Genomic DNA, 26,175 nt, shown 5'->3' with positions numbered 1-26,175 from the left:
ATACCACTAAATAAAATGTCAAATTTTCGTTGTAATCCTTATCCTGCGTGAAGTCACTGAACTCTGAAAGAACTTCAGGGAAACTGTCTGCAACCGCCACGTTCACATTCACTGTAGCTGAACGAGAGGGCTGACCATTGTCCTCCACTAAAACAACAAGTCTTTGTTTCACAGCGTCTTTGTCAACAACCTGGCGCAACGTCCTTATCTCCCCATTTTGCAGCCCCACTTCAAAAAGTGTCCTGTCTGTAGCTTTGTGCAGTTTGTATGAAAGCCACGCATTCTGTCCAGAGTCAGCATCAACAGCTACCACTTTAGTGACGAGATAGCCAACATCAGCTGAACGAGGCACCATTTCAGCCACCAGAGAGCCTTCAGTTTGTACTGGATAGAGAATCTGAGGCGCATTGTCGTTCTGGTCTTGCACAAAGATGTTTACAGTCACGTTGCTACTAAGAGGTGGAGAACCTCCATCCTGCGCTTTAACGTGGATCTGAAAGTCTCTTATTTTCTCATAATCAAAGGAACGTACAGCATACAGGACACCACTGTCCGAGTTAATGGAAATATATTTAGACACAGCTGTCCCATTAATAAACGATTCTTCAATAAAATAAGAAACGCGTGAATTCTGGTCCCAGTCAGCGTCTTTAGCTTGTAAAGAAAAGACGGATAACCCTGGTGAATTGTTTTCCATCACATATGCCGTGTATGACTCCTTATCAAATATAGGTACATTATCGTTAACATCAGATATCTTTAGAGTTATTTTCTGGTTGCTTGAGAGAGAAGGCGTGCCTTCGTCTGTAGCAGTAATAGTGATGTTATATTCAGAAACCTTTTCGCGATCCAAATTAATGTCCGTCACCAAACTATAGAAATTATTTGAAGACGATTTGATTTTAAATGGAATATTTTGGTTGATCGAACAAAGCACCTGACCGTTTTTACCAGAATCTAGATCTTTGACATTAATCATTGCGACAGCAGTCCCGGGCAATGCGTCTTCTGGAATTGGACTCGAGAATGACATGAGGGTTATAACAGGAGTATTGTCATTTTCATCTACAATTTCAATTATTACTTTAGCCGAATCCGTAAGACCACCATGATCTTTTGATTGTATATTCATTTGATAATGTTTAGCTTTTTCAAAATCAATATTGCCTGTCACTCTAATTTCTCCATTATTTTGGTCTAACTCGAACAGGTCGTTACTGCTGTCTATTGCGTGGCCAAACGAGTAAGTCACGAGCCCATATGATCCTTCGTCTGCATCAGCTGCACTCACTGCTGTCACTAATGTACCTTTTAATGCGTTTTCATGCACAGCAGCTTTATAAACTGTCTGGCTAAAAACAGGAGCATTGTCGTTTGCATCAAGAACAATGATGTGTATTTTAACTGTGCCCGACCTCTGAGGGTCTCCACCATCAATAGCAGTTAATATTAAAGAAAGATCATTTTGTTTTTCTCTATCCAAAGGGGTTTGCAGCACCATCTCTACATATTTACTACCATCTGGTTGGGACTGTATTTTTAAATTGAAATGATCAGTCGGTTTAAGGGTATAGCTTTGGATCGTGTTTACGCCCACATCGGGGTCCACGGCGCTCTCCAGCACGAATCGCGCTCCTGCCACTGACGACTCGCTAATCTCTAATGTAATTTCATTCTTGGGAAAGGTAGGCGCATTATCGTTAACATCCACAATTACAACATTAACACGATACAACTCCATTGGATTGTCGAGAACAATCTGAAAACTCACACTGCATGGAGATATCTGTCCACACAACTGCTCCCTGTCTATTCTTTCTTTAACAAGCAATATCCCTTTATCCACATTCAGCTCAATGTACTCACTGCTGTCTTCTGTAAAGACACGGGCTCGGCCAGACGTCAGCCTTTTAAGATTTAATCCAAGATCTTGCGCGATATTACCAACCAACGACCCTTTCACCATTTCTTCTGGAATAGAATATCGAATCTGCCCGTGCACTCCCTGTGATGCACAGATATAAACAATGGAGAACAGTACGTGCCATTTCATCACCGAGCCTTTCAAGGCGATTTCAAGTCGACTGAATCCAGGATTTAGCATGATCATTAGAAACATGTATTTATTACCATGTCCTCATAAACTCAAAATATATTTATTTTATGAGATGATTTCTCAGTATATCCAAATTGTGCAAAAAGGTTCTGTGTTTCTGTACCGCAGTTTCTGTGTTGTAATCCAGGCACGGTATAGTGGAAGCTGCTCTTTCTGTCTGTCTTATACTGAGCAATAATATGGGAGGTCCTACTGGATCTGTGCTTACAGAACACCACCTCGTTGATCAACAGCGGCACTTAGAGTTAAAATCAAGAACCGCACAGAAACATTACTATATGGATATACTGGTAATATTATTTGCAGTGAAGAGAAAATTAAACTAGAAAGATCTGGATTATTACTAAACAAAAAATACACAAGGCACTTCGTTATTTTCCTTTTTTTTTTTTTTTTTTAGCAATTTATAGTAGGAAGGAAATGCAAACGTAATAATACATTCACTATCTTTTTTTAAGGCACCAGGTGCTAGGTTTTGAAATTTACACAAAATATCGCGATGTCGTGCTAAAGAAAATTACTCTGTTACTATTCTCACCTAGTATTTCTGAAAAAAATCTGCCTTGTTATTCTATTTTAAAATAATAAAACATGTTGTACTATCTACAGATATGCTGTGATATATTACATAAACACAAATGTATAAGATAAGTATGTCTGTACTTAGGCCTATATAGGTTTGACTTCCGAAAAAACAAGGGCGGAAAAACAAAACTCTATTTCACTGTATATCTACGTCATCAATTTATCCATACAGTGGGAATACGTTTAGTCTAAATTGCAACTTTGTCATTTTCTAACATTAAACCTAAATATAAGCCTTTGAGAACACGGTACGCAGTTAAATAAAGGACAGCATACATGCATATGTACATACACAGCCTACAGCGATGGTCAAAAGTTTTGCATCACCATATAGAATTTATACATTTTGCTTTATAAAGTCGAATTAAACCTGCTAAATAATTTTATATTAGCATATTGAATTAGTAGTTTTCCACATACTTAAAGAAAAACTGACAAAAACTAAAAAAATGTGACATTTCGAAATCTAACATGACAAACCACCAATATTATAGCTTCCGGTACACTTGTGCGATATCATTTTGTAGTTTATTTGATTACATGATGTTAAATAAAATATCTAAATTGTGTTCATATCATTTTTTTCTAAATTATGTCTTATCCCTTACAGTTCTTTACCTGGGTCAGCACTGGAGAGCAAAGGTTGTTCTTGTATTGATTAGACAACTGATACCTACCCCGATACGACAATACAGAAATCAGCCTTTATAAGGAATATAACTTTATAGAACCAAATACATTGAACAGGTGCAATATTATTATGAACCCAGGACTGGCGGTCAAGTCTAAATAAATACTTAAATACGTACTTACTTATTTACATAGATACATGCATACATGCATACATGCATACATGCATACATGCATGCATGCATGCATACATACATACATACATACATACATACATACATACATACATACATATACAGTAAATATTGAAAATAGCCCTGTTCCACCACAAACATGTTGTTTGAAGGGACTGCAGTTGATAATGTAAGTCATCAATATACTGTAGCTAGATGAGAGAGGGAAATGTTGGTCTTACACACAAATCCAGTGTGAACGTTGTATTTTAAAAACATAATAATAATAATAATAATAATAATAATAATAATAATAATAATAATAATAATAATAATAATAATCATCATCATCATCATCATCATCATCATTATCATCACCATCATCATCATCATCATCATCATCATCATCATCATCATCACTTTGAGAACCTACATAGCCTGCATAAAAGTATTCAGAATATGTTGTCATTACATGTGTTACTATAATTCTACAAAAAAAAAAAAATCTAAGATTTATAGTAAAGGTGTTGGTGGCTAACAGTCATACAAGTGCTATGACAACAGGTAATGAACATTTATATGCATGTTATGTGTCCAAAGTATTTATGAAGGGTAATGCTTTAGATATTTTTAATGAGGTTATAAATGATAAATGGTGTATAATTGAAATAAAGCATTAACAGGAGTTACCATATGTACGTCAAGAGGCTTCTAGTTGAACTCTCTCGTTCTACAAATGATATAGTACATACAAATATAGACTAATATTGCTTTTATAAACAAAGGCTCACCTGTGTGTAAATGTCCCTGTCTTGTGTGACGTTCCTCTCTTTTTGACCTTGCAGCATTGTATCTGTAGCACTGGGCTCAACACTTACAAGACTTTGACTGCACGGTCTGATATACTTGAACTCACTCTTTCCGGAATCAGTAGTTAAACACACTTCGTAATTGTACACGTGGCGAAGAGTTCCAGTCCCACCAACGTCTGCATATTGAGGAGGGTAATATGAACTTGGAATTACAGGGAGGTTTCCGTTTGATTTATAAAACAGTCTGGATTGTCTCCATTGGCAGAACTTTACTGACAATAGAATTATAATGGAGACAATAAAAAGAAATGAAACTGTAGCCAATGACACCACCAAATAAAATGTCAGATTTTCGTTGTAATCCTTATCCTGCGAGAAGTCACTAAATTCTGAAAGTACTTCAGGGAAGCTGTCTGCAACCGCCACGTTCACATTCACTGTAGCTGAACGAGAGGGCTGACCATTGTCCTCCACTAAAACAACGAGTCTTTGTTTCACAGCATCTTTGTCAACAACCTGGCGCAACGTCCTTATCTCCCCATTTTGCAGCCCCACTTCAAAAAGTGTCCTGTCTGTAGCTTTGTGCAGTTTGTATGAGAGCCACGCATTCTGTCCAGAGTCAGCATCAACAGCTACCACTTTAGTGACGAGATAGCCAACATCAGCTGAACGAGGCACCATTTCAGCCACCAGAGAGCCTTCAGTTTGTACTGGATAGAGAATCTGAGGCGCATTGTCGTTCTGGTCTTGCACAATGATGTTTACAGTCACGTTGCTACTAAGAGGAGGAGAACCTCCATCTTGCGCTTTAACGTGGATTTGGAACTCTCTGATTTGCTCATAATCAAACGAGCGGGCTGCGTAAAGTATTCCACTGTCTGAGTTAATGGAAATATATGAAGACACAGGTGTTACACCAATAAACGTGTCTTTAATAAAATAAGAAACGCGTGAATTCTGGTCCCAATCGGCGTCTTTAGCTTGTAAAGAAAAGACGGATAACCCCGGGGAATTGTTTTCCATCACGTATGCCGTGTATGACTCCTGATCAAATGTAGGCTCATTATCGTTAACGTCAGATATCTTTAGAGTTATTGTCTGGTTGCTTGACAGAGAAGGCGCTCCTTCGTCTGTAGCGGTAATAGTAATGTTATATTCAGAAACCTTTTCGCGATCCAAAATATTATCGGTCACCAAACTATAGAAATCAACAGAAGACGATTTGATTTTAAAGGGAATATTTTGGTTGATCGAACAAAGCACCTGACCGTTTTTACCAGAATCTAGATCTTTTACATTAATCATTGCGACGGCAGTCCCGGGCAATGCGTCTTCTGGAATTGGACTCGAGAATGACATGAGGGTTATAACAGGAGTATTGTCATTTGCATCTACAATTTCAATTATTACTTTACACGAATGTGTAAGGCCGCCGTGATCTTTTGCCTGTATATTCATTTGATAATACTTAGTTTTTTCAAAATCAATATCCCCTGCCACTCGAATTTGTCCATTATGTTTGTCTAGCTCGAACATATCATTAATGCTGTCTATTGCGTGGCCAAACGAGTAAGTCACGAGCCCATATGATCCTTCGTCTGCATCAGCTGCACTCACTGCTGTCACTAATGTACCTTTTAATGCGTTTTCATGTACAACAGCTTTATAAACTGTCTGGCTAAAAACAGGAGCATTGTCGTTTGCATCAAGAACAATGATGTGTATTTTAACTGTGCCCGACCTCTGAGGGTCTCCACCATCAATAGCAGTTAATATTAAAAAAAAATCATTTTGTTTTTCTCTATCCAAAGGGGTTTGCAGGACCATCTCTACATATTTACTTCCATCTGGTTGCATTTGTAATTGCAAATTGAAATGATCAGTCGGTTTAAGGGTATAGCTTTGTATAGTGTTTACGCCCACATCGGGATCCACGGCGCTCTCCAGCACGAATTGCGCTCCTGCCACTGACGACTCGCTAATCTCTAATGTAATTTCATTCTTGGGAAAGGTAGGCGCATTATCGTTAACATCCAAAATCTCAACAGTAACACGATACAACTCCATTGGATTGTCGAGAACAATCTGGAAACTCACACTGCATGGAGATATATGTCCACACAACTGCTCCCTGTCTATTCTCTCTTTAACAAGCAATATCCCTTTATCCACATTTAGCTCAATGTACTCACTGCTATCTCCAGTAAAGACACGGGCTCTGCCAGACGTCAGCCTTTTAAGATTTAATCCAAGATCTTGTACGATATTACCAACCAACGACCCTTTCACCATTTCTTCTGGAATAGAATATCGAATCTGCCCGTGCACTCCCTGTGTTGCACAGATATAAACAATGGAGAACAGTACGTGCAATTTCATCGCCGAGCCTTTCAAGGCGATTTCAAGTCGACTGAATCCAGGATTTATCATGATCATTAGAAACATGTATTTATTACCATGTCCTCATAAACTCAAAATATATTTATTTTATTGGATGATTTCTCAGTATATCCAAATTCTGCAAAACGGTTCCGTGTTTCTGTAGCCGCAGTTTCTGTGTTGTAATCCAGGCACGGTATAGTGCAAGCTGCTGTTTCTGTCTGTCTTATACTGAGCAATAATATGGGAGGTCCTACTGGATCTGTGCTTGCAGAACATCACCTCGTTGATCAACAGCGGCACTTAGAGTTGAAGTCAAGAACCGCACAGAAAAAATGCTATATGGATATACTGATAATATTATTTGCACTGAAGAGAAAATTAAAGTAGCAAGATTTGAATTATTAAAGAAGAAAAATACGTACTTTATTGTTCAAGTATGAACAATTTATAGTAGGAACGAAATGCAGATGATATTAACACATTCAGTATCTTTTTTTAAGGCACTAGGTGCTAGGTTTAGAAAGGTACACAAAATATAACTATGTGGTGCTAAAGAAAATTACTCTGTTACTACTCTCACCTAGTACTCCTAGAAAAAGTAATGTGCTTCTTATTCTATTTTAAAATAATACAACATCAAGTAATATATACATATATGCTGTAATATATTACATAAACACAAATGCCTAAGACATAAGCATGTCTTTTATAGACTTGACTTCTGAAAAAACAAGGGCGGAACAACGAAACTGCATTTCACTGTATAACTGAATATCTACGTCCTCAACTTATTCATGACCATGGGAATAAGTTTTGTCTAAAATTCAACTCTCTCATTTTGTTAACATTAACATTCATTAAAAGCCGTCGAGAACATGGTACACAGTTAAATAATTGCCAGTATACATACATACATACATACATACATACATACATACATACATACATACATACATACATACATACATACATAGCCTATAGTTATAGACAAAGGTTTTGCATTACCCTATAGAATAAATTATTTTGCTTCATAAAGAATGTAGTTCATATACTTAACGATAAACTTACAGAAATTGAAAAATGTGACATCACAACATTTTTTCAGGAAATATTTGTTGTAGGAGTATGGCTTCCGGTAAACTTTTGCGATATCACGTTGTAGTTTATTTGATTAAATGATTACAAAAGATCTAAATTATGTTGATATCGTTTTTTTTCAATATTATTATTATGTTTATTTTAGCAGAAGCCTTTATCCAATGCGACCTACAGAGACTAGTGTGTGTGAACTATGCATCAGCTGATGATGATGATGATGATGTCTCAATACTAAAATACTAGGTTATGCAAAACGTTTGGCCATAACTGTACATACATACGTACATACATCAGGTAACACAAAAAAGATATTATGACTATTGCTTTGGCAAATGCCTTCCACGTCAATAGCAGATAGATTGAGGACCAGCTCTCAATGGAAATGTTAATTCTCAGTTGTGTCTCCTCATTAATTGTATTTAAAAATGTCACTCGATTGTTAACTGAATTAGTATCACAATACTAGAAGCAGCCAAAATCCAAATCCAAAAAGAACTACATTAAATAATAATAATAATAATAATAATAATAATAATAATAATAATAATAATAATAATAATAGGCACGGATTGATACATTACCATGGCCTTTATAAGCAAAGGCTCACCTGTATTGAAGGATCTGTGACATCAATTAGGTTCTTCTCCTTCTGCGCGTGCAGCATGGACTCTGTAGCACTGTGGTCAACACTTAGAAGACTTTGACTGCACGGTCTGATATACTTGAATTCGCTCTTTCCGGAATCAGTAGTTAAACACACTTCGTAATTGTACACATGTCGAAGTGTTCCTGTCCCCCCAACATCTGCATACTGGGGTGGGTAATATGGAATAACAGGGAGGTTTCTGTTTGATTCATGAAATAGTCTAGAGTGTCTCCATTTACAGAGCTTTACTGACGTCAGAACTATGATGGAGACAATAAAAAGAAATGACACTACAGTCAATGATAAGACCAAATAAAATGTCAAATTTTCATTGTAATCCTTATCTTGTGTGACATCACTAAATTCTGAAAGTACTTCAGGGAAGCTGTCTGCAACCGCCACGTTCACATTCACTGTAGCTGAACGAGAGGGCTGACCATTGTCTTCCACTAAAATAACAAGTCTTTGTTTCACAGCATCTTTGTCAACAACCTGGCGCAACGTCCTTATCTCCCCATTTTGCAGACCCACTTCAAAAAGTGTCCTGTCTGTAGCTTTGTGCAGTTTGTATGAGAGCCACGCATTCTGTCCAGAGTCGGCATCAACAGCTACCACTTTAGTGACGAGATAGCCAACATCAGCTGAACGAGGCACCATTTCAGCCACCAGAGAGCCTTCAGTTTGTACTGGATAGAGAATCTGAGGCGCATTGTCGTTCTGGTCTTGCACAAAGATGTTTACAGTCACGTTGCTACTAAGTGGTGGTGAACCTCCATCTTGAGCTTTAACGTGGATTTGGAACTCTCTGATTTTCTCATAATCAAATGAGCGCACTGCGTAAAGTATGCCACTGTCTGAGTTAATGGAAACGTATGAAGATACAAATACTCCGTTTATTTGTGTTGGTTCCAGTAAGTAAGTAATACGAGCGTTCTGGTTTGTATCTGGGTCTTGGGCTTGTATAGAAAGTATAGATAATCCTGGGGAGTTGTTTTCCATCACATAAGCGGTAGATAATTCCTGATCAAATTCTGGAGCATTATCATTAACATCAGAAATCTTCAGCATAATTGTCAGATTACTTTTGAGAGCCGGCACTCCTTCGTCTATGGCAGTAATAGTAATGTTATATTCTGATACTTGTTCTCTGTCTAAAACTCTTTCTGTCACCAAGCTATAAAAGTACGTTGAAAAAGATTTAATTTTAAAAGGAAGATGTTGATCAATTAAACAACGAACCTCGCCGTTTTTTCCAGAGTCCAGGTCTTGGACATTAATCATAGCTATTACCGTTCCGGGTAACGAGTCTTCAGGTATTGTACTCGAGAATGACATTATTGTTATAACTGGAACATTATCATTGACATCAACAATTTCAATTATTACTTTACTAGAATCTGTAAGGCCACCATGGTCTTTTGCCTGTATATTAATCTCATGATGTTTTGCTTTTTCAAAATCTAGTTGCCCTACCACTTTTAATTCACCAGTACTTGGTTCTAGCGCAAACAATTCAGAAACGGTGCCTGTTACGTGCGTAAACGAGTAAGTTACACCCCCATTTGATATCTTATCTGCATCAGTTGCGTTCACTGTCATCACTACTGTCTCTTTCAAAGCATTTTCAAGCACAGAAACTTTATAAACTGCCTGACTAAAAACAGGAGCATTGTCATTGGCATCCAGTACAGTAATGTGTATTTTAACTGTGCCCGACCTCTGTGGGTTCCCACCGTCAACAGCAGTTAATGTTAAATACTGATGTTCTTGTTCTTCTCGATCCAGAGGCGTTTGCAGCATCATCTCTACATATTTACTGCCATCAGAACTGGAATGCTGCTTTAAAAGAAAATGATCACTCGGCATAAGTGAATAGCTTTTTAGAGAGTTTATGCCCACATCAGGATCCACAGCGCTCTCTAGTAAGAAACGCGCTCCTGGTATAGCTAACTCGCTTATTTCTAAACTAATTTCATTCTTGATAAATGTTGGTGCATTATCGTTAATGTCCAAAATTTCAACAGTAACACGATACAACTCCATTGGATTTTCGAGAACAATTTGAAAACTCACACTGCATGGAGAGATCAGTCCACATATATGTTCCCTGTCTATTCTTTCTTTAACAATTAATATTCCTTTGTCCACAGCTAGCTCAATATAATCACTGCTATCGCCAGTAAAGATACGGGCTTTGCCCAACGTCAGTCTTTTAAGATCAATCCCCAAATCTTGTGCAATATTACCAACAAAAGATCCTTTTATCATTTCTTCTGGGATCGAATAACGAGCCTGCCCAAGAACGACATCTGCAGCACATATACAAATAATGAAAATATGTACCTGCCATTTGAGTATCCAGCTTATTTGTCTGCAATCGATTTTAATGCGACCAAGTCCAATATTTTGCATGATTATCAGTCAAATCTGTACAGCAATATGAGTTATAAATTTCGAGAGAAAAAAACGAGTATATTGTAGAAGATGATTTGTCCGTATTTTCAGTTTGTCTGAAATGCGCTGGATTCTGTGGCTGCGGTTTGGGTGTTGTAATCCAGGCACTGTGTAATGGAAGCTGCTCTTTCTGTCTGTCTTATACTGAGCAATAATATGGGAGGTCCTACTGGATCTGTGCTTGCAGAACACCACCTCGTTGATCAACAGCGGCACTTAGAGTACAAGTTGAGAACGACTACCCAATTTCATTAAATGTATTATACTGGTTTATTTCCTGATATAATTTTCCACAAAGGTTAACCCGTAACATACAAAACACACACACACACACACACACACACACACACACACACACACACACACATATATATATATATATATATATATATATACAGTATATTTGTAAATGTTTTAAAAACTATTAGGCTTTATAAAGTACACTATGTTGATAGATACAAAGCATATAAACCGAAAAGCTATTTGAAGCTAAAATCACACTATATAACAGTCATGACCTATAACATGGAAATTGAACCGTTAATCAAAAATATACATAGGCATATAAAAAATGATCAGCTGATATTTCTATATAAAATAGTGCATACAAAAAGAAATCACTTAGGACCATATTAAAACCAAAAGATATCCCTAAAAGTGAACAAAGCTGTTTCTGTTAGGGTGTTTTAGGAACATGAACAAATCCCAAACACAATTTCTTCACTTGTTTTATTTGATATATTTATGTATATCTAAAAGCAGTTATCTTTAATACAAGGGTTACAACGGTCATTTTTTGCTGATGTTTTATATTGTACTGAATCGTACACTACTCTTCTCAAACTGTAAAGCATTGTGTGACTGATGGGGTCTGATAGGACCTTGCAGTTAATTTCAGCACCATGCTGTTGAACAGCGACAATAAGAAATAGAAAATAAGACTTATTTAGTATCCACAACTACCATAACCATTCCAATGTATCAATATGAATCTAAATACCTAGCCACGGGAGCTTGCGTTTAAATGCCAGTTGCAGTGCATCGCCTTTAACACAATAGGCATGCGTGTTCATTTACAACGGAAATGTGTAACACTAAAATTGCACATTTCAAACAGACCAATTTAATCCAGAAGAATCGAATTTCACCTGATAAATTGTCCCCAAAAAGACAGTTACTGAAGCTATTGAATGTGTAAATGAAACACATGGAAATCTGAACACAACTCGTTAGAAAATAATAGTGTAATAGAGGCACTGCCCCAAAACTTTATTTAAAATTTTACATTTGAACTTATGATTGACTGTTTGAAGTCGTGGATGGAATGATGTTGTGAATATACAGGGATAAATTATTTGCCCTAACATCTCACCAAACCTAGATATACCCTTTTGAAATATGAAATATGATCCGTTTCACAGGTATAGTTTTCAAAAATCACACACAAAAAGAAAGTTTTCCGTCGTTCTTGTCAGTAGAGTTAGTGAACGTTTTGTTTAGTTATTAATATCAAAGAAATGTTGAGAATTTTGAGCTACCTGTTAGTATAATAATAATAATAATAATAATAATAATAATAATAATAATAATAATAATAATAATAATAATAATAATAATAATAATAATAATAATTCATCTTTAGTTCTGGATTCCATAATAAAATAAAAAAGATTTTATTCTCATGACTTCTTTAAAGCACTGTGAATAGGGATCTGTATATAATAACAACACCTTCAATCACGAAGGCTCACCTGTATGGAAGGGTCTGTGTCATCAATTAGATTCCTCTCCTTCTGCGCGTGCAGCATGGTCTCTGCAGCACTCGGGTCAGCACTTAAAACACCTTGGCTACAAGGTCTGATGTATTTGAAATCGCTCTTTCCCGAGTCAGTTGTTAAACACACCTCGTAATTGTACACATGTCGAAGTGTTCCTGTCCCCCCAACGTCTGCATACTGGGGTGGGTAATATGGAATAGCAGGGAGGTTTCCGTTTGATTTATAAAACAGTCTGGATTGTCTCCATTTGCAGAACTTCACTGACAACAGAATTATTATGGAAACAATAAAAAGAAAGGAAACTGTAGCCAATGACACCACTAAATAAAATGTCAGATTTTCATTGTAATTCTTATCTTGTGAGACGTCGCTAAATTCTGAAAGCACTTCAGGGAAGCTGTCTGCAACCGCCACGTTCACATTCACTGTAGCTGAACGAGAGGGCTGACCGTTGTCCTCCACTAAAACAACAAGTCTTTGTTTCACAGCATCTTTGTCAACAACCTGGCGCAACGTCCTTATCTCCCCATTTTGCAGCCCCACTTCAAAAAGTGTCCTGTCTGTAGCTTTGTGCAGTTTGTATGAAAGCCACGCATTCTGTCCAGAGTCAGCATCAACAGCTACCACTTTAGTGACGAGGTAGCCAACATCAGCTGAACGCGGCACCATTTCAGCAACCAGAGAGCCTTCAGTTTGTACTGGATAGAGAATCTGAGGCGCATTGTCGTTCTGGTCTTGCACAAAGATGTTTACAGTCACGTTGCTGCTAAGTGGTGGTGAACCTCCATCTTGAGCTTTAACGTGGATTTGGAACTCTCTGATTTGCTCATAATCAATCGAGCGCACTGCGTAAAGTATTCCACTGTCCGAGTTAATGGAAATATATGACGATGCAGGTGTTCCATTAATCTGTGTTTCTTCCAGTGAGTAAGAGATACGAGCGTTCTGGTGCCAGTCAGAATCTTTGGCTTCAACAGAAAATATAGATAATCCTGGGGAGTTGTTTTCTAACACATACGCACTGTATGATCTCTGATCGAAAATCGGTGCGTTGTCGTTAATATCAGAAACTTTCAGCATTACTGTCTGCTTATTGGAAAGATGCGGCGACCCCTCATCGGTACAGGTAATGGTAATGTTATATTCTGCAGCCCTTTCCCTGTCTAAAATACCATCAGTTAGTAATGTGTAATATTTTGAAATAGAAGACATTATTGTAAAAGGAATGTTTTGGTTGATTGTACAACTAACTTGTCCGTTTTTCCCAGAATCGAGATCTTTGACATTAATAACAGCTATTGTAGTTCCTGTTACTGAGTCTTCTGAGATAGGACTCGAGAAGGAGGTTACAGTTATGACTGGAACATTATCATTTACATCAATAACTTCAATTATTATTTTACAGGAATCTGTAAGACCCCCGTGATCTTTTGCTTGAATGTTTAATTCATAATGTTTAGCTTTCTCAAAATCTATTTGCCCTGCTACTGTAATTTTACCAGTTTTAGGATCTACTTCAAAAAGTTCCTCCACATTATCAGTGATGTGTGTAAACGAGTAGGTAACAACACCGTTTGAACCTTTATCGGTATCTGTCGCACTGACTGTTGTCACTAACGTACCTTTACGCGAATCTTCAAGCACAGTCGCTTTGTAAACCTTCTGACTAAAAACAGGAGCATTATCATTAGCATCCAGAACAATTACGTGTATCTTAACTGTGCCCGACCTCTGAGGGTCCCCGCCGTCTACAGCAGTTAAAGTTAACCAGAGCTCCTCTTGCTTTTCTCTATCCAGGGGTGTTTGCAAAATCATCTCTACGTATTTGCTACCATCAGGACGGGAGTGAAGCTTTAATATAAAATTATCAGTTGGTTTGAGGATATAGTTCTGGAGTGAATTAACACCCACGTCAGGGTCAATTGCGCTGTCTAATAAGAAACCTGCACCAGGCACTGCTGACTCGCTAATTTCCAATCTCATTTCATTTATAGGAAATTTGGGAGCATTATCGTTTACATCCAAAATTTCAACAGTTACACGATATAACTGAATGGGATTTTCAACAATAACCTCAAAGCTGAAACTGCACGGAGATATCTGTCCACATAGTTGCTCTCTGTCTATTCTTTCATTAACCAACAATGTTCCTTTGTCTATATTTAGCTCTGTGTAATGACTGCTGTCTCCATTAACGATACGAGCATTGCCAGATTTTAGTCTTTTAAGATCTAAACCCAAATCTCGTGCAATATTACCTACAAACGATCCTTTTACCATTTCCTCTGGAATAGAATATCGAACATGGCCATACACTACCTCTGCAGGAAACATACAAATAATCAAGAACCGTACTTGCCATTTCATTGCAAATCCTATTCTTTCCAAGGCGATTTCACCTCGTCCAAACCTTAGATTCATCACGATTAACACTCCAATACAAATATCACCTCAGACTCACGATGCACAATCATTGATAAGAACACGGTTTCCTTCTGTCATATATCCATTTGGTCCAATATGTACTGGTTTCTGTACCGCAGTTTCTGTGTTGTAATCCAGGCACTGTGTAGTGGAAGCTGCTCTATCTGTCTGTCTTATACTGAGCAATAATATGGGAGGTCCAGCTGGATCTGTGCTTGCAAAACATCACCTCGTTGATCAACAGCGGCACTTAGAGTACAAGTCAAAAACTGCACACATGACTAAAGCTATACTGGTACTATTGTACACTTGTGGTCAAAAAGAATAATAGTTGTTTCGAAATCTCTTAGAACACTGCTGAATTGACCGATATATGTCTTCAGTAAATTCCCGATGAAACCCTAAACACGCCTCTGTATAATATACCAGACATCCCTGTTTAAAATGTTTGAAGGAAACAGGTGTAACACCAATAAGCTCACATCTTTACAGTGCAAACTTTCCCTTTATGCTCCTCAAAAGAAAAAATACCAAAAAAGCAATTTCTCTAAATTAACTTGAAAAAAATTGTTGTATTTTAACTTTTTGATTACATTATTTGTGATGCATATGTTACAGTGTATATTGTCTCTCCCCTATCGTTCTGGAAAATGCCCTGTTCAATCAATTATTATTATTATTATTATTATTATTATTATTATTATTATTATTATTATTATTATTACTACTACTACTACTTCTACAACAACTACTGCTACTATTACTACTACTACTACTACTACTACTACTACTACTACTACTACTAATAATAATAATAATAATAATAATAATAATAATAATAATAATAATAATAATAATAATAATACATCTTTCTTTCTGGATTGCATATCAACATATATTATATTTTATTCAAATATTTATAGTTTGTGTTATCAAATAATAAAGTAAAGCATTAATGAGCCGCATTCTCAGAGCATTAACCCATGACTTTTTAAAAGCATTGTGAATAGGGATCTGTATATAATAACAATACCTTCAATTACGAAGGCTCACCTGTATGCAAGGGTCTGTGTCATCAATTAGATTCCTCTCCTTCTGCGCGTGCAGCATGGTCTCTGCAGCACTCGGGTCAGCACTTAAAACACCTTGGCTACAAGGTCTGATGTATTTGAATTCGCTCTTTCCCGAGTCAGTTGTTAAACACACCTCGTAATTGTACACATGTCGAAGTGTTCCTGTCCCCCCAACGTCTGCATACTGGGGTGGGTAATATGGAATAGCAGGGAGGTTTCCGTTTGATTTATAAAACAGTCTGGATTGTCTCCATTTGCAGAACTTCACTGACAACAGAATTATAATGGAGACAATAAAAAGAAAGGAAACTGTAGCCAATGACACCACTAAATAAAATGTCAGATTTTCGTTGTAATCCTTATCCTGCGTGAAGTCACTGAACTCTGAAAGCACTTCAGGGAAGCTGTCTGCAACCGCCACGTTCACATTCACTGTAGATGAACGAGAGGGCTGACCATTGTCCTCCACTAAAACAACAAGTCTTTGTTTCACAGCATCTTTGTCAACAACCTGGCGCAACGTCCTTATCTCCCCATTTTGCAGACCCACTTCAAAAAGTGTCCTGTCTGTAGCTCTGTGCAGTTTGTATGATAGCCACGCATTCTGTCCAGAGTCAGCATCAACAGCTACCACTTTAGTGACGAGGTAGCCAACATCAGCTGAACGCGGCACCATTTCAGCCACCAGAGAGCCTTCATTTTGTACTGGATAGAGAATCTGAGGCGCATTGTCGTTCTGGTCTTGCACAAAGATGTTTACAGTCACGTTGCTACTAAGAGGAGGAGAACCTCCATCTTGAGATTTAACGTGGATTTGGAACTCTCTGATTTGCTCATAATCAATCGAGCGCACTGCGTAAAGTATTCCACTGTCCGAGTTAATGGAAATATATGACGATGCAGGTGTTCCATTAATCTGTGTTTCTTCCAGTGAGTAAGAGATACGAGCGTTCTGGTGCCAGTCAGAATCTTTGGCTTCAACAGAAAATATAGATAATCCTGGGGAGTTGTTTTCTAACACATACGCACTGTATGATCTCTGATCGAAAATCGGTGCGTTGTCGTTAATATCAGAAACTTTCAGCATTACTGTCTTTTTATTGGAAAGATGCGGCGACCCCTCATCTGTACAGGTAATGGTAATGTTATATTCTGCAGCCCTTTCCCTGTCTAAAATACCGTCAGTTAGTAATGTGTAATATTTTGATAAAGAAGACATTATTTTCAAAGGAATGTTTTGGTTGATTGTACAACTAACGTGTCCGTTTTTCCCAGAGTCGAGGTCTTTGACATTAATAACAGCTATAGTAGTTCCTATTAATGCGTCTTCAGGAACTGGACTCGAGAAGGAGGTTAGAGTTATTACTGGAACATTATCATTTACATCAATAACTTCAATTATTACTTTACTGGAATCTGTATGACCCCCGTGATCTTTTGCATGTATATCTATTTCATAATTTTTATCTTTCTCAAAATCTATTCCCCCGGCTACTGTAATTTCACCAGTATTGGGGTCGACTTCAAACTTTTCTTCAACACCATCAGTGGCGTGTGTAAACGAGTAGGTGACATCTCCGTTTAATCCTTTATCGGCATCTGTTGCACTAACTGTAGTCACTAAAGTACCTTTACGCGAATCTTCAAGCACAGTCGCTTTGTAAACTTTCTGACTAAAAACAGGAGCATTATCGTTAGCATCCAGCACATTGACGTGTATCTTAACTGTGCCCGACCTCTGAGGGTCCCCGCCGTCTACAGCAGTTAAAGTTAACCAGAGCTCCTCTTGCTTTTCTCTATCCAGAGGTGTTTGCAGCATCATCTCTACATATTTAGTACTGTCTGGGCGGTCGTGTATCTTTAAAATAAAATTATCAGTAGGTTTAAGGATATAGTTCTGGAGTGAATTAACACCCACATCACGGTCTGTGGCGCTGACTAGTAATAAGCCCGCACCAGGCACCGCGGACTCGATAATTTCCAATCTCATTTCATTATTAGGAAATGTGGGAGCATTATCGTTAACATCCAAAATGTCAACAGTTATACGATATAACTGAATGGGGTTTTCAAGGATAACCTCAAAGCTGAAACTGCACGGAGATATCTGTCCACATAGTTGCTCCCTGTCTATTCTTTCATTAACCACCAATGTTCCTTTGTCTATATTTAGCTCTGTGTACTGACTGCTGTCTCCATTAACGATACGAGCTTTGCCAGATTTTAATCTTTTAAGATCTAAACCCAAATCTCGTGCAATATTACCTACAAACGATCCTTTTACCATTTCTTCTGGAATAGAATATCGCACTTGTCCATAAACAACCTCTGCAGCAAATATGCAAAAAATGAAGAAATGTACTTGCCATTTTGCAAATCCTATTCTTTCCCAGGCGATTTCACCTCGTCCAAACCTTAGAATCATCATGATTATCTCTCCAATACAAATATCACCACAGACTCAAGATGCCCAATATCTGATCATTGATAAGAACACGGTTTCCATGTGTACTGGTTTCTGTACCGCAGTTTCTGTGTTGTAATCCAGGCACTGTATAGTGCAAACTGCTCTTTCTGTCTGTCTTATACTGAGCAATAATATGGGAGGTCCTACTGGATCTGTGCTTGCAGAACATCACCTCGTTGATCAACAGCGGCACTTAGAGTACAAGTCAAAAACTGCACACATGTTTAAAGCTATACTGGTAATATTTTGTACTAGTCTGGATATCCGTCAAGCAAAGTTTATTTATTTATTTATTATAATAATAATAATAATAATAATAATAATAATAATAATAATAATAATAATAATAATAATAATAATAAATTAACAAAGTGAATGTGAGGCAATAATTATCCAGATTAAAATAGCCTAATAATCAGATTTTTGCAAAAGGTTATCTGATCAAACTATCAAACTATAAACAATCACATCTATATAGGTCTACAGCAGACCGTTATAAAAGAGATAATTTACGCAAGATAATACATTCAACACTTTTTGGATGGTTCTTGTGTAACGAAGCCGAGTTCATCCACACATAAACAGGCAGAAAAATAAATAAATAAATAAATAAATAAATAAATAAATAAATAAATAAACAATTCCTTTTTTTAGAATAAAAAACTTTAAATAACTACTTTAAAAACTAAGTATAAACAGGAATAAAACCCTTTGCGGAGTAGGTGAAAGGTTCGCTTCCTCATCAATATAAAGGAAATGCTAACGGTAGAGCATTGTGGAGTACATGTTACTATACCACTACGACTAACTATACTAATAATAATTCTCCAACTTTAGTGATGAATTACATTTTAAAATACATATATTGTTTTGTATTCAATTACTCATCATTCATAGTTTGTGTTACCAAGTAATTAAAATAAAGCATTGGCGGGCCCTATACACAAAGATTTAATTCATGGATGGGTCTTTTTTCAAGCTTTTTCCATTATCATCCGTATATAATAACAATACCTTCAATCACGAAGGCTCACCTGTATGGAAGGGTCTGTGTCATCAATTAGATTCCTCTCCTGCGCGTGCAGCATGGTCTCTGCAGCACTCGGGTCAGCACTTAAAACACCTTGGCTACAAGGTCTGATGTATTTGAATTCGCTCTTTCCCGAGTCAGTTGTTAAACACACCTCGTAATTGTACACATGTCGAAGTGTTCCTGTCCCCCCAACGTCTGCATACTGGGTTGGGTAATATGGAATAGCAGGGAGTTTTCCTTTTGATTTATAAAACAGTCTGGATTGTCTCCATTTGCAGAACTTCACTGACAACAGAATTATAATGGAGACAATAAAAAGAAAGGAAACTGTAGCCAATGATACCACCAAATAAAATGTCAGATTTTCGTTGTAATCATTATACTGCGTGACGTCACTGAACTCTGAAAGTACTTCAGGGAAGCTGTCTGCAACCGCCACGTTCACATTCACTGTAGCTGAACGAGAGGGCTGACCATTGTCCTCCACTAAAACAACAAGTTTAAAACAAATTTCTTATTTGCTCATAATCAAAGGAGCGCGCAGCGTAAAGTATTCCACTGTCTGAGTTAATGGAAATATATGACGATTCAGGCTTTCCATTAATCTGAGTGTCTTCCAGTGTGTAAGTGATACGAGCGTTCTGGTGCCAGTCCGAGTCTTTGGCTTCAACAGAAAATATAGATAATCCAGGGGAGTTGTTTTCTAACACAGACGCACTGTATGATCTCTGATCGAAAATCGGTGTGTTGTCGTTAATATCGGAAACTTGCAGCATTACTGTCTCGTTAATGGAAAGAGGCGGCGACCCCTCATCTGTACAAGTAATAGTAATGTTATATTGTGCTATATGTTCCCTGTCTAAAATACCGTCAGTTAGTATTGTATAATATTTTGAAATAGAAGACATTATTTTAAAAGGAATGTTTTGGTTGATTGAACAACTAACGTGTCCGTTTTTCCCAGAGTCGAGATCTTTGACATTAATAACAGCTATTGTAGTTCCTGTTACTGAGTCTTCTGAAATGAGACTCGAGAAGGAGGTTAAAGTTATGACTGGAACATTATCATTGACATCAATAACTTCAATTATTATTTTACAGGAATCTGTAAGACCCCCGTGATCTTTTGCTAGTATGTTTATCTGAAAATGTTTAGATTTCTCAAAATCTATTTGCCCTCTCACAATAATGTTACCAGTACTGGGGTCTACTTCGAACATTTCTGCAACATTATCAGTGGTGTGCGTAAACGTATAGGTGATATCTGCGTTCAGTCCTTCATCCGAATCTGTTGCACTCACTGTAGTCACTGAAGTACCTTTTAAAGAATTTTCAAGCACCGTAGCTTTGTAAACTGTCTGGCTAAAAACAGGGGCATTATCATTGGCATCCAGCACAATAATATTTATTTGAACTGTACCAGACCGCTGAGGGTCCCCTCCATCAACAGCAGTTAAAGTTAACGAGAGCGCATCTTGTTTTTCTCTATCTAGTGGTGTTTGCAACATCATCTCGACATATTTACTACCATCACGGCCGGAGTGCAGCTTTAAAATAAAATGATCCGTAGGTTTTAGTGTATAGCTTTGCAAAGCGTTACTGCCTACATCAGGATCAACTGCGCTCTCCAGTAAGAAGCGCGCCCCGGTAAGAGCCAATTCACTAATCTCAAATCGCATTTCATTATTAGAAAATGTGGGAGCATTATCGTTTACATCCAAAATGTCAACAGTTACACGATATAACTGAATGGGATTTTCAAGGATAACTTCAAAGCTGAAACTGCACGGAGATATCTGTCCACATAGTTGCTCCCGGTCTATTCTTTCATTAACCACCAATGTTCCTTTGTCTATATTTAGCTCTGTGTAATGACTGCTGTCTCCATTAACGATACGGGCATTGCCAGATTTTAGTCTTTTAAGATCTAAACCCAGATCTCGTGCAATATTACCTACAAACGATCCTTTTACCATTTCCTCTGGAATAGAATATCGAACATGTCCATACACTACCTCTGCAGCAAATAAACAAAAAATGAGAAATTGTACTTGCCATTTCATTGTACAGCCTATGCCTTCCAAGGCGATTTCAGATCGTAAAAACCCAAGATTTGCCACGACAATCACTCAAATTTAAAAATCGCCATAGGATCACGGTGTACAGGGTCTGGTGATTTACAAGAAGCTGGTGTCCTTATGTTATATAATATATCCAACTCGTTCAAAATGTACAGAGTTTCTGCGTCCGCAGTTTCTGTGTTGTAATCCAGGCACGGTATAGTGGAAGCTGCTCTTTCTGTCTGTCTTATACTCAGCAATACTATGGGAGGTCCTGCTGGATCTGTGCTTGCAGAACATCACCTCGTTGATCAACAGCGGCACTTGGAGTCCAATTCTAAAACTGCACACATGTTTAAAGCTATACTGGTATTATTCTGCCTAATGCTAAATATATTGTTATAAACAATTTAAACTGAACTAGTTAATGATGTATGTGTGCATATATATATATATAAGTCACTTAACCTCCTTGTGCTCTGTTCTTCGGATGAGATGTAAAACCGAGGTTCTATTGTAAGTGACTCTGCAGCAGTTGTTCATGCACAGTTCATCCCCTGGTCTCTGTAAGTTGCTTTGGATAAAGGCGTCTGCTAAATGACTAATTATTATTAATAATAATACCACACCTTCACCGTAACAATGCAATGGCCAGAGAACGTTATGGTTTATTGGGTATCCGTTTATGTTACGCAAAAGCAGAATATACACTCTAATTTGAATGTAATGTTTTTTTGTTTTTTTGTTTTTTTTTTATGATATTAGCTACAAAGTGAAATTCTCTACGGAGTCCTATTCTCATTTCGTTTAGGTGCTATTTACCTGCTGTAAGAGAGGATGTGTAAACCCTTCACCCACCGCAAATAGCACATACACCAAGTGAGAATAGGGCCCTTAATGACTAACAATATAAACTATCCCAGTAAAAAATGAGGATTATCATCAAAATTATTTGGAAGGTTTATAACAATGTAAACAATTTCCAACTTTGTGAGAGAACATCATCCTTTACAGGGTCATACACTTTTACTATGATAGATATTTTATTTTGTTGGTGTTTGTGAAACTGCATTGAATACTACTACTACTACTACTACTACTACTACTACTACTACTACTACTACTACTACTACTAATAATAATAATAATAATAATAATAATAATAATAATAATAATAATAATAATAATAATAATGTATATTGCCATAAACGTGTATAGAACTACAAATGGGGCCCCATTAGGAATGAGCACATGTTATATTGTTAAATAAGATCATTTTATAGGTATAAATAACACAACTCAGTTTCACTTAGCAGAGCCCGATTACTACAGTCTAGTTCTGTTTAAAATGTGTATTACTTTGTGTTCATGTTGCTATAACAAAACTATTACCAAACAGCTAAGAAAATACTCAAAGGTTCCTTGGCACAATCAAGTTAAAAGCTGGAGTGAATGTAAAGCACTTGTCATAGCAACGGCTTAATTAAATAAGGCTCACCTGTATTGAAGAATCTGTGTCTTCTATTAGGTTCTTCTTCTCCTGCACATGTGGCATTGTCTCTGTTCTACTGGGGTCAACACTTAAAATACCTTGGCTACAAGGTCTGATGTATTTGAATTCGCTCTTTCCCGAGTCAGTTGTTAAACACACCTCGTAATTGTACACATGTCGAAGTGTTCCTGTCCCCCCAACGTCTGCATACTGGGGTGGGTAATATGGAATAGCAGGGAGTTTTCCTTTTGATTTATAAAACAGTCTGGATTGTCTCCATTTGCAGAACTTTACTGACAACAGAATTATTATGGAAACAATAAAAAGAAAGGAAACTGTAGCCAATGACACCACCAAATAAAATGTCAGATTTTCGTTGTAATCCTTATCCTGCGTGAAGTCACTGAACTCTGAAAGCACTTCAGGGAAGCTGTCTGCAACCGCCACGTTCACATTCACTGTAGCTGAACGAGAGGGCTGACCATTGTCCTCCACTAAAACAACAAGTCTTTGTTTTACAGCATCTTTGTCAACAACCTGGCGCAACGTCCTTATCTCCCCATTTTGCAGCCCCACTTCAAAAAGTGTCCTGTCTGTAGCTTTGTGCAGTTTGTATGACAGCCAGGCATTCTGTCCAGAGTCGGCATCAACAGCTACCACTTTAGTGACGAGATAGCCAACATCAGCTGAACGAGGCACCATTTCAGCCACCAGAGAGCCTTCAGTTTGTACTGGATAGAGAATCTGAGGCGCATTGTCGTTCTGGTCTTGCACAATGATGTTTACAGTCACGTTGCTGCTAAGAGGAGAAGAACCTCCATCTTGAGCTTTAACGTGGATTTCGAATTCTCTTATTTGCTCATAATCAAACGAGCGCACTGCGTAAAGTATTCCACTGTCTGAGTTAATGGAAATATATGATGATATAGGCGTTCCATTAATCCGTGTTTCTTCAAGTACGTAAGAGATACGGGCATTTTGGTTCCAATCAGAATCGCTGGCTTGTACAGTAAGAATAGATAACCCAGGTGAGTTATTTTCAGTCACCTTTGCCGCATATACTTGTTTATCGAATACTGGTGGATTGTCATTAACATCTGATATTTTCAGCATTATTGTTGTGTTACTTGAAAGAGGGGGCGATCCTTCATCTGTCGCAGTGATTGTTATATTATATTCTGAAACCTTTTCTCTGTCTAAAACTCTGTCAGTTGTTAAACTGTAGTAGTTCCTTAATGAGGATTTTATTTTAAAAGGCAAATGTTGGTTAATTAAACAACGAACCTGTCCGTTGCTGCCAGAGTCTAGATCTTGAATATTAATAAGAGCTATGACGGTCCCCGGTGAGGAATCCTCGGGTATAGGACTCGAAAACGACGTTAGGCTTATTATAGGAGCATTATCATTCACATCGATAATTTCAATTAGTACTTTACTGGAATCAATAAGACCACCGTGGTCCTTTGCTTGTATGCTAGCCTCATACAATTTAGCTTTTTCATAATCTATCTGTCCTTCCACTTTAATAGCACCTGTATTTGCGTCTAATTTGAACAGTTTGGCAATGCTGTCCGAGATGTGAGTGAAAGAATAGGTTACATCGCCATTGGATCCTTTATCAGCATCAGTTGCGTTTACTGTTATTACTGAAGTGCCTTTTAATGCACTTTCTAGGACAGCAGCTTTGTAAACGCTCTGGCTAAAAACTGGAGCATTATCATTAGCATCCAGAACAATTATGAATATGTTAACTGTGCCAGACCTCTGAGGGTTTCCGCCATCAACAGCAGTTAAAATTAATGAATGCTGTGGTTGCTTTTCTCGATCGAGTGGTGTTTGTAGCACCATCTCTACATATTTACTCTCGCCAGGGCGGGATGGTAACTTTAACTCAAAATTATCTTTGGGGTCGAGGCTATAGCTCTGTAGAGCGTTTGTACCGACATCCGGGTCCATTGCTCTTTCTAATAGGAACCGTGCTCCTGTTACTGCTGATTCACTGATCTCCAATGTAATTTCATTCTTTGGAAATATGGGTGCATTGTCATTAACATCCTGGATTTCCACAGTCACAGTATATAACTGAAGCGGCTTTTCTAGAACAACCTCAAAGCCGAAACTACATAGAGATATTTCCCCACACAACAGCTCCCTGTCTATTCGTTCATTGACAACCAATATCCCTTTATCCACATCAAGATGAACATACTGATTGCTGTCTTCTGCAACGACACGTGCGCTCCCAGATATTAGTCTTTTACGATCTAACCCCAAATCATTTGCTATGTTACCTACAAACGATCCTTTTACCATTTCTTCTGCAACAGAATAGCGGACTTGACCATCTACCACATGTGCAATATATATACAGACAATGAAGAACTGTACTTGCCATTGTATCGTTCTGCTTATCCTTTCAAATCCGTGTTCAAGTCGAAAGAATCCCAAATTTGTCATGATAAACAGTAGAATTGATGTCAAAAAGGCGACACAAATCTAATTTATATGTAGATGTTTTTTGTTATTGTTGTTTACAGATTTCCCAAATACCTTGAGTATCTGTCGCCGCCGTCTCTGTGTTGTAATCCACGCACTGTATAGTGCAAGCTGCTCTTTCTGTCTCTCTTATACTGAGCAATAATATGGGCGGTCCTGTTGGATCTGTGCTTGCAGAACATCACCTTGTTGATAAACAGTGGCACTTAGAGTTGCATTGAAGAACTGCAGATCAATGTATTTCAAGCAAAATTTCAGTACAATTATTCTCTAGATACTCTGTAGATAGTTAATAAGACATTGTATTTTTAAAAGTGAAAGTCCTGCCTTTACCTGAAAAAAACATTCAGCGCAGAAAACAGTTAGGAGAACAGGAAACTGCATAGGTACATGTTTAAGACCGAGTTGAATTTTCGATTTGCCAGAATGTTTGCCAATGAAATATAATCTATACTG

General features: G+C 37.6%; 2 protein-coding genes and 1 pseudogene across 16 annotated transcripts in view; all 3 read right to left on the bottom strand.

Annotated features, from left to right (window-relative positions):
* The window catches only part of LOC117962297 (protocadherin gamma-A11-like), a 100,059-nt gene that overhangs the window by 26,699 nt on the left and 47,185 nt on the right, over positions 1 to 26,175 (bottom strand). The window contains exon 1 of one of the 15 annotated variants that reach the window (XM_034022149.3): positions 23,230 to 25,761. The exons of 11 other annotated variants lie outside the window; for them this stretch is intronic. In XM_034022149.3, coding sequence (XP_033878040.2) covers positions 23,230 to 25,680 — 2,451 coding nt within the window. In that variant the 5' untranslated portion in view covers positions 25,681 to 25,761. Of the gene's footprint in view, positions 1 to 10,785; positions 10,999 to 15,029; positions 15,136 to 16,151; positions 18,661 to 23,229; positions 25,762 to 26,175 lie in introns of those variants that run through there. 3 more of the 15 variants (XM_058996796.1, XM_034927024.2, XM_034927022.2) reach the window with 3 other exon arrangements.
* Positions 8,386 to 10,776, bottom strand: LOC117973757 (protocadherin gamma-A11-like; the record flags this gene model as incomplete). Its single annotated transcript, XM_034926993.2, has 1 exon — positions 8,386 to 10,776. A coding segment is annotated over one exon (2,391 nt), but the record flags the coding sequence as incomplete, so codon positions are not given.
* Positions 19,421 to 22,045, bottom strand: LOC117413255 (protocadherin gamma-A10-like; annotated as a pseudogene).

The sequence above is a fragment of the Acipenser ruthenus genome, chromosome 23, assembly GCF_902713425.1.
Source record: "Acipenser ruthenus chromosome 23, fAciRut3.2 maternal haplotype, whole genome shotgun sequence".
NCBI classification, from domain to species: Eukaryota; Metazoa; Chordata; class Actinopteri; order Acipenseriformes; family Acipenseridae; genus Acipenser; species Acipenser ruthenus.
This window is presented reverse-complemented; position numbering and strand designations above follow the sequence as displayed.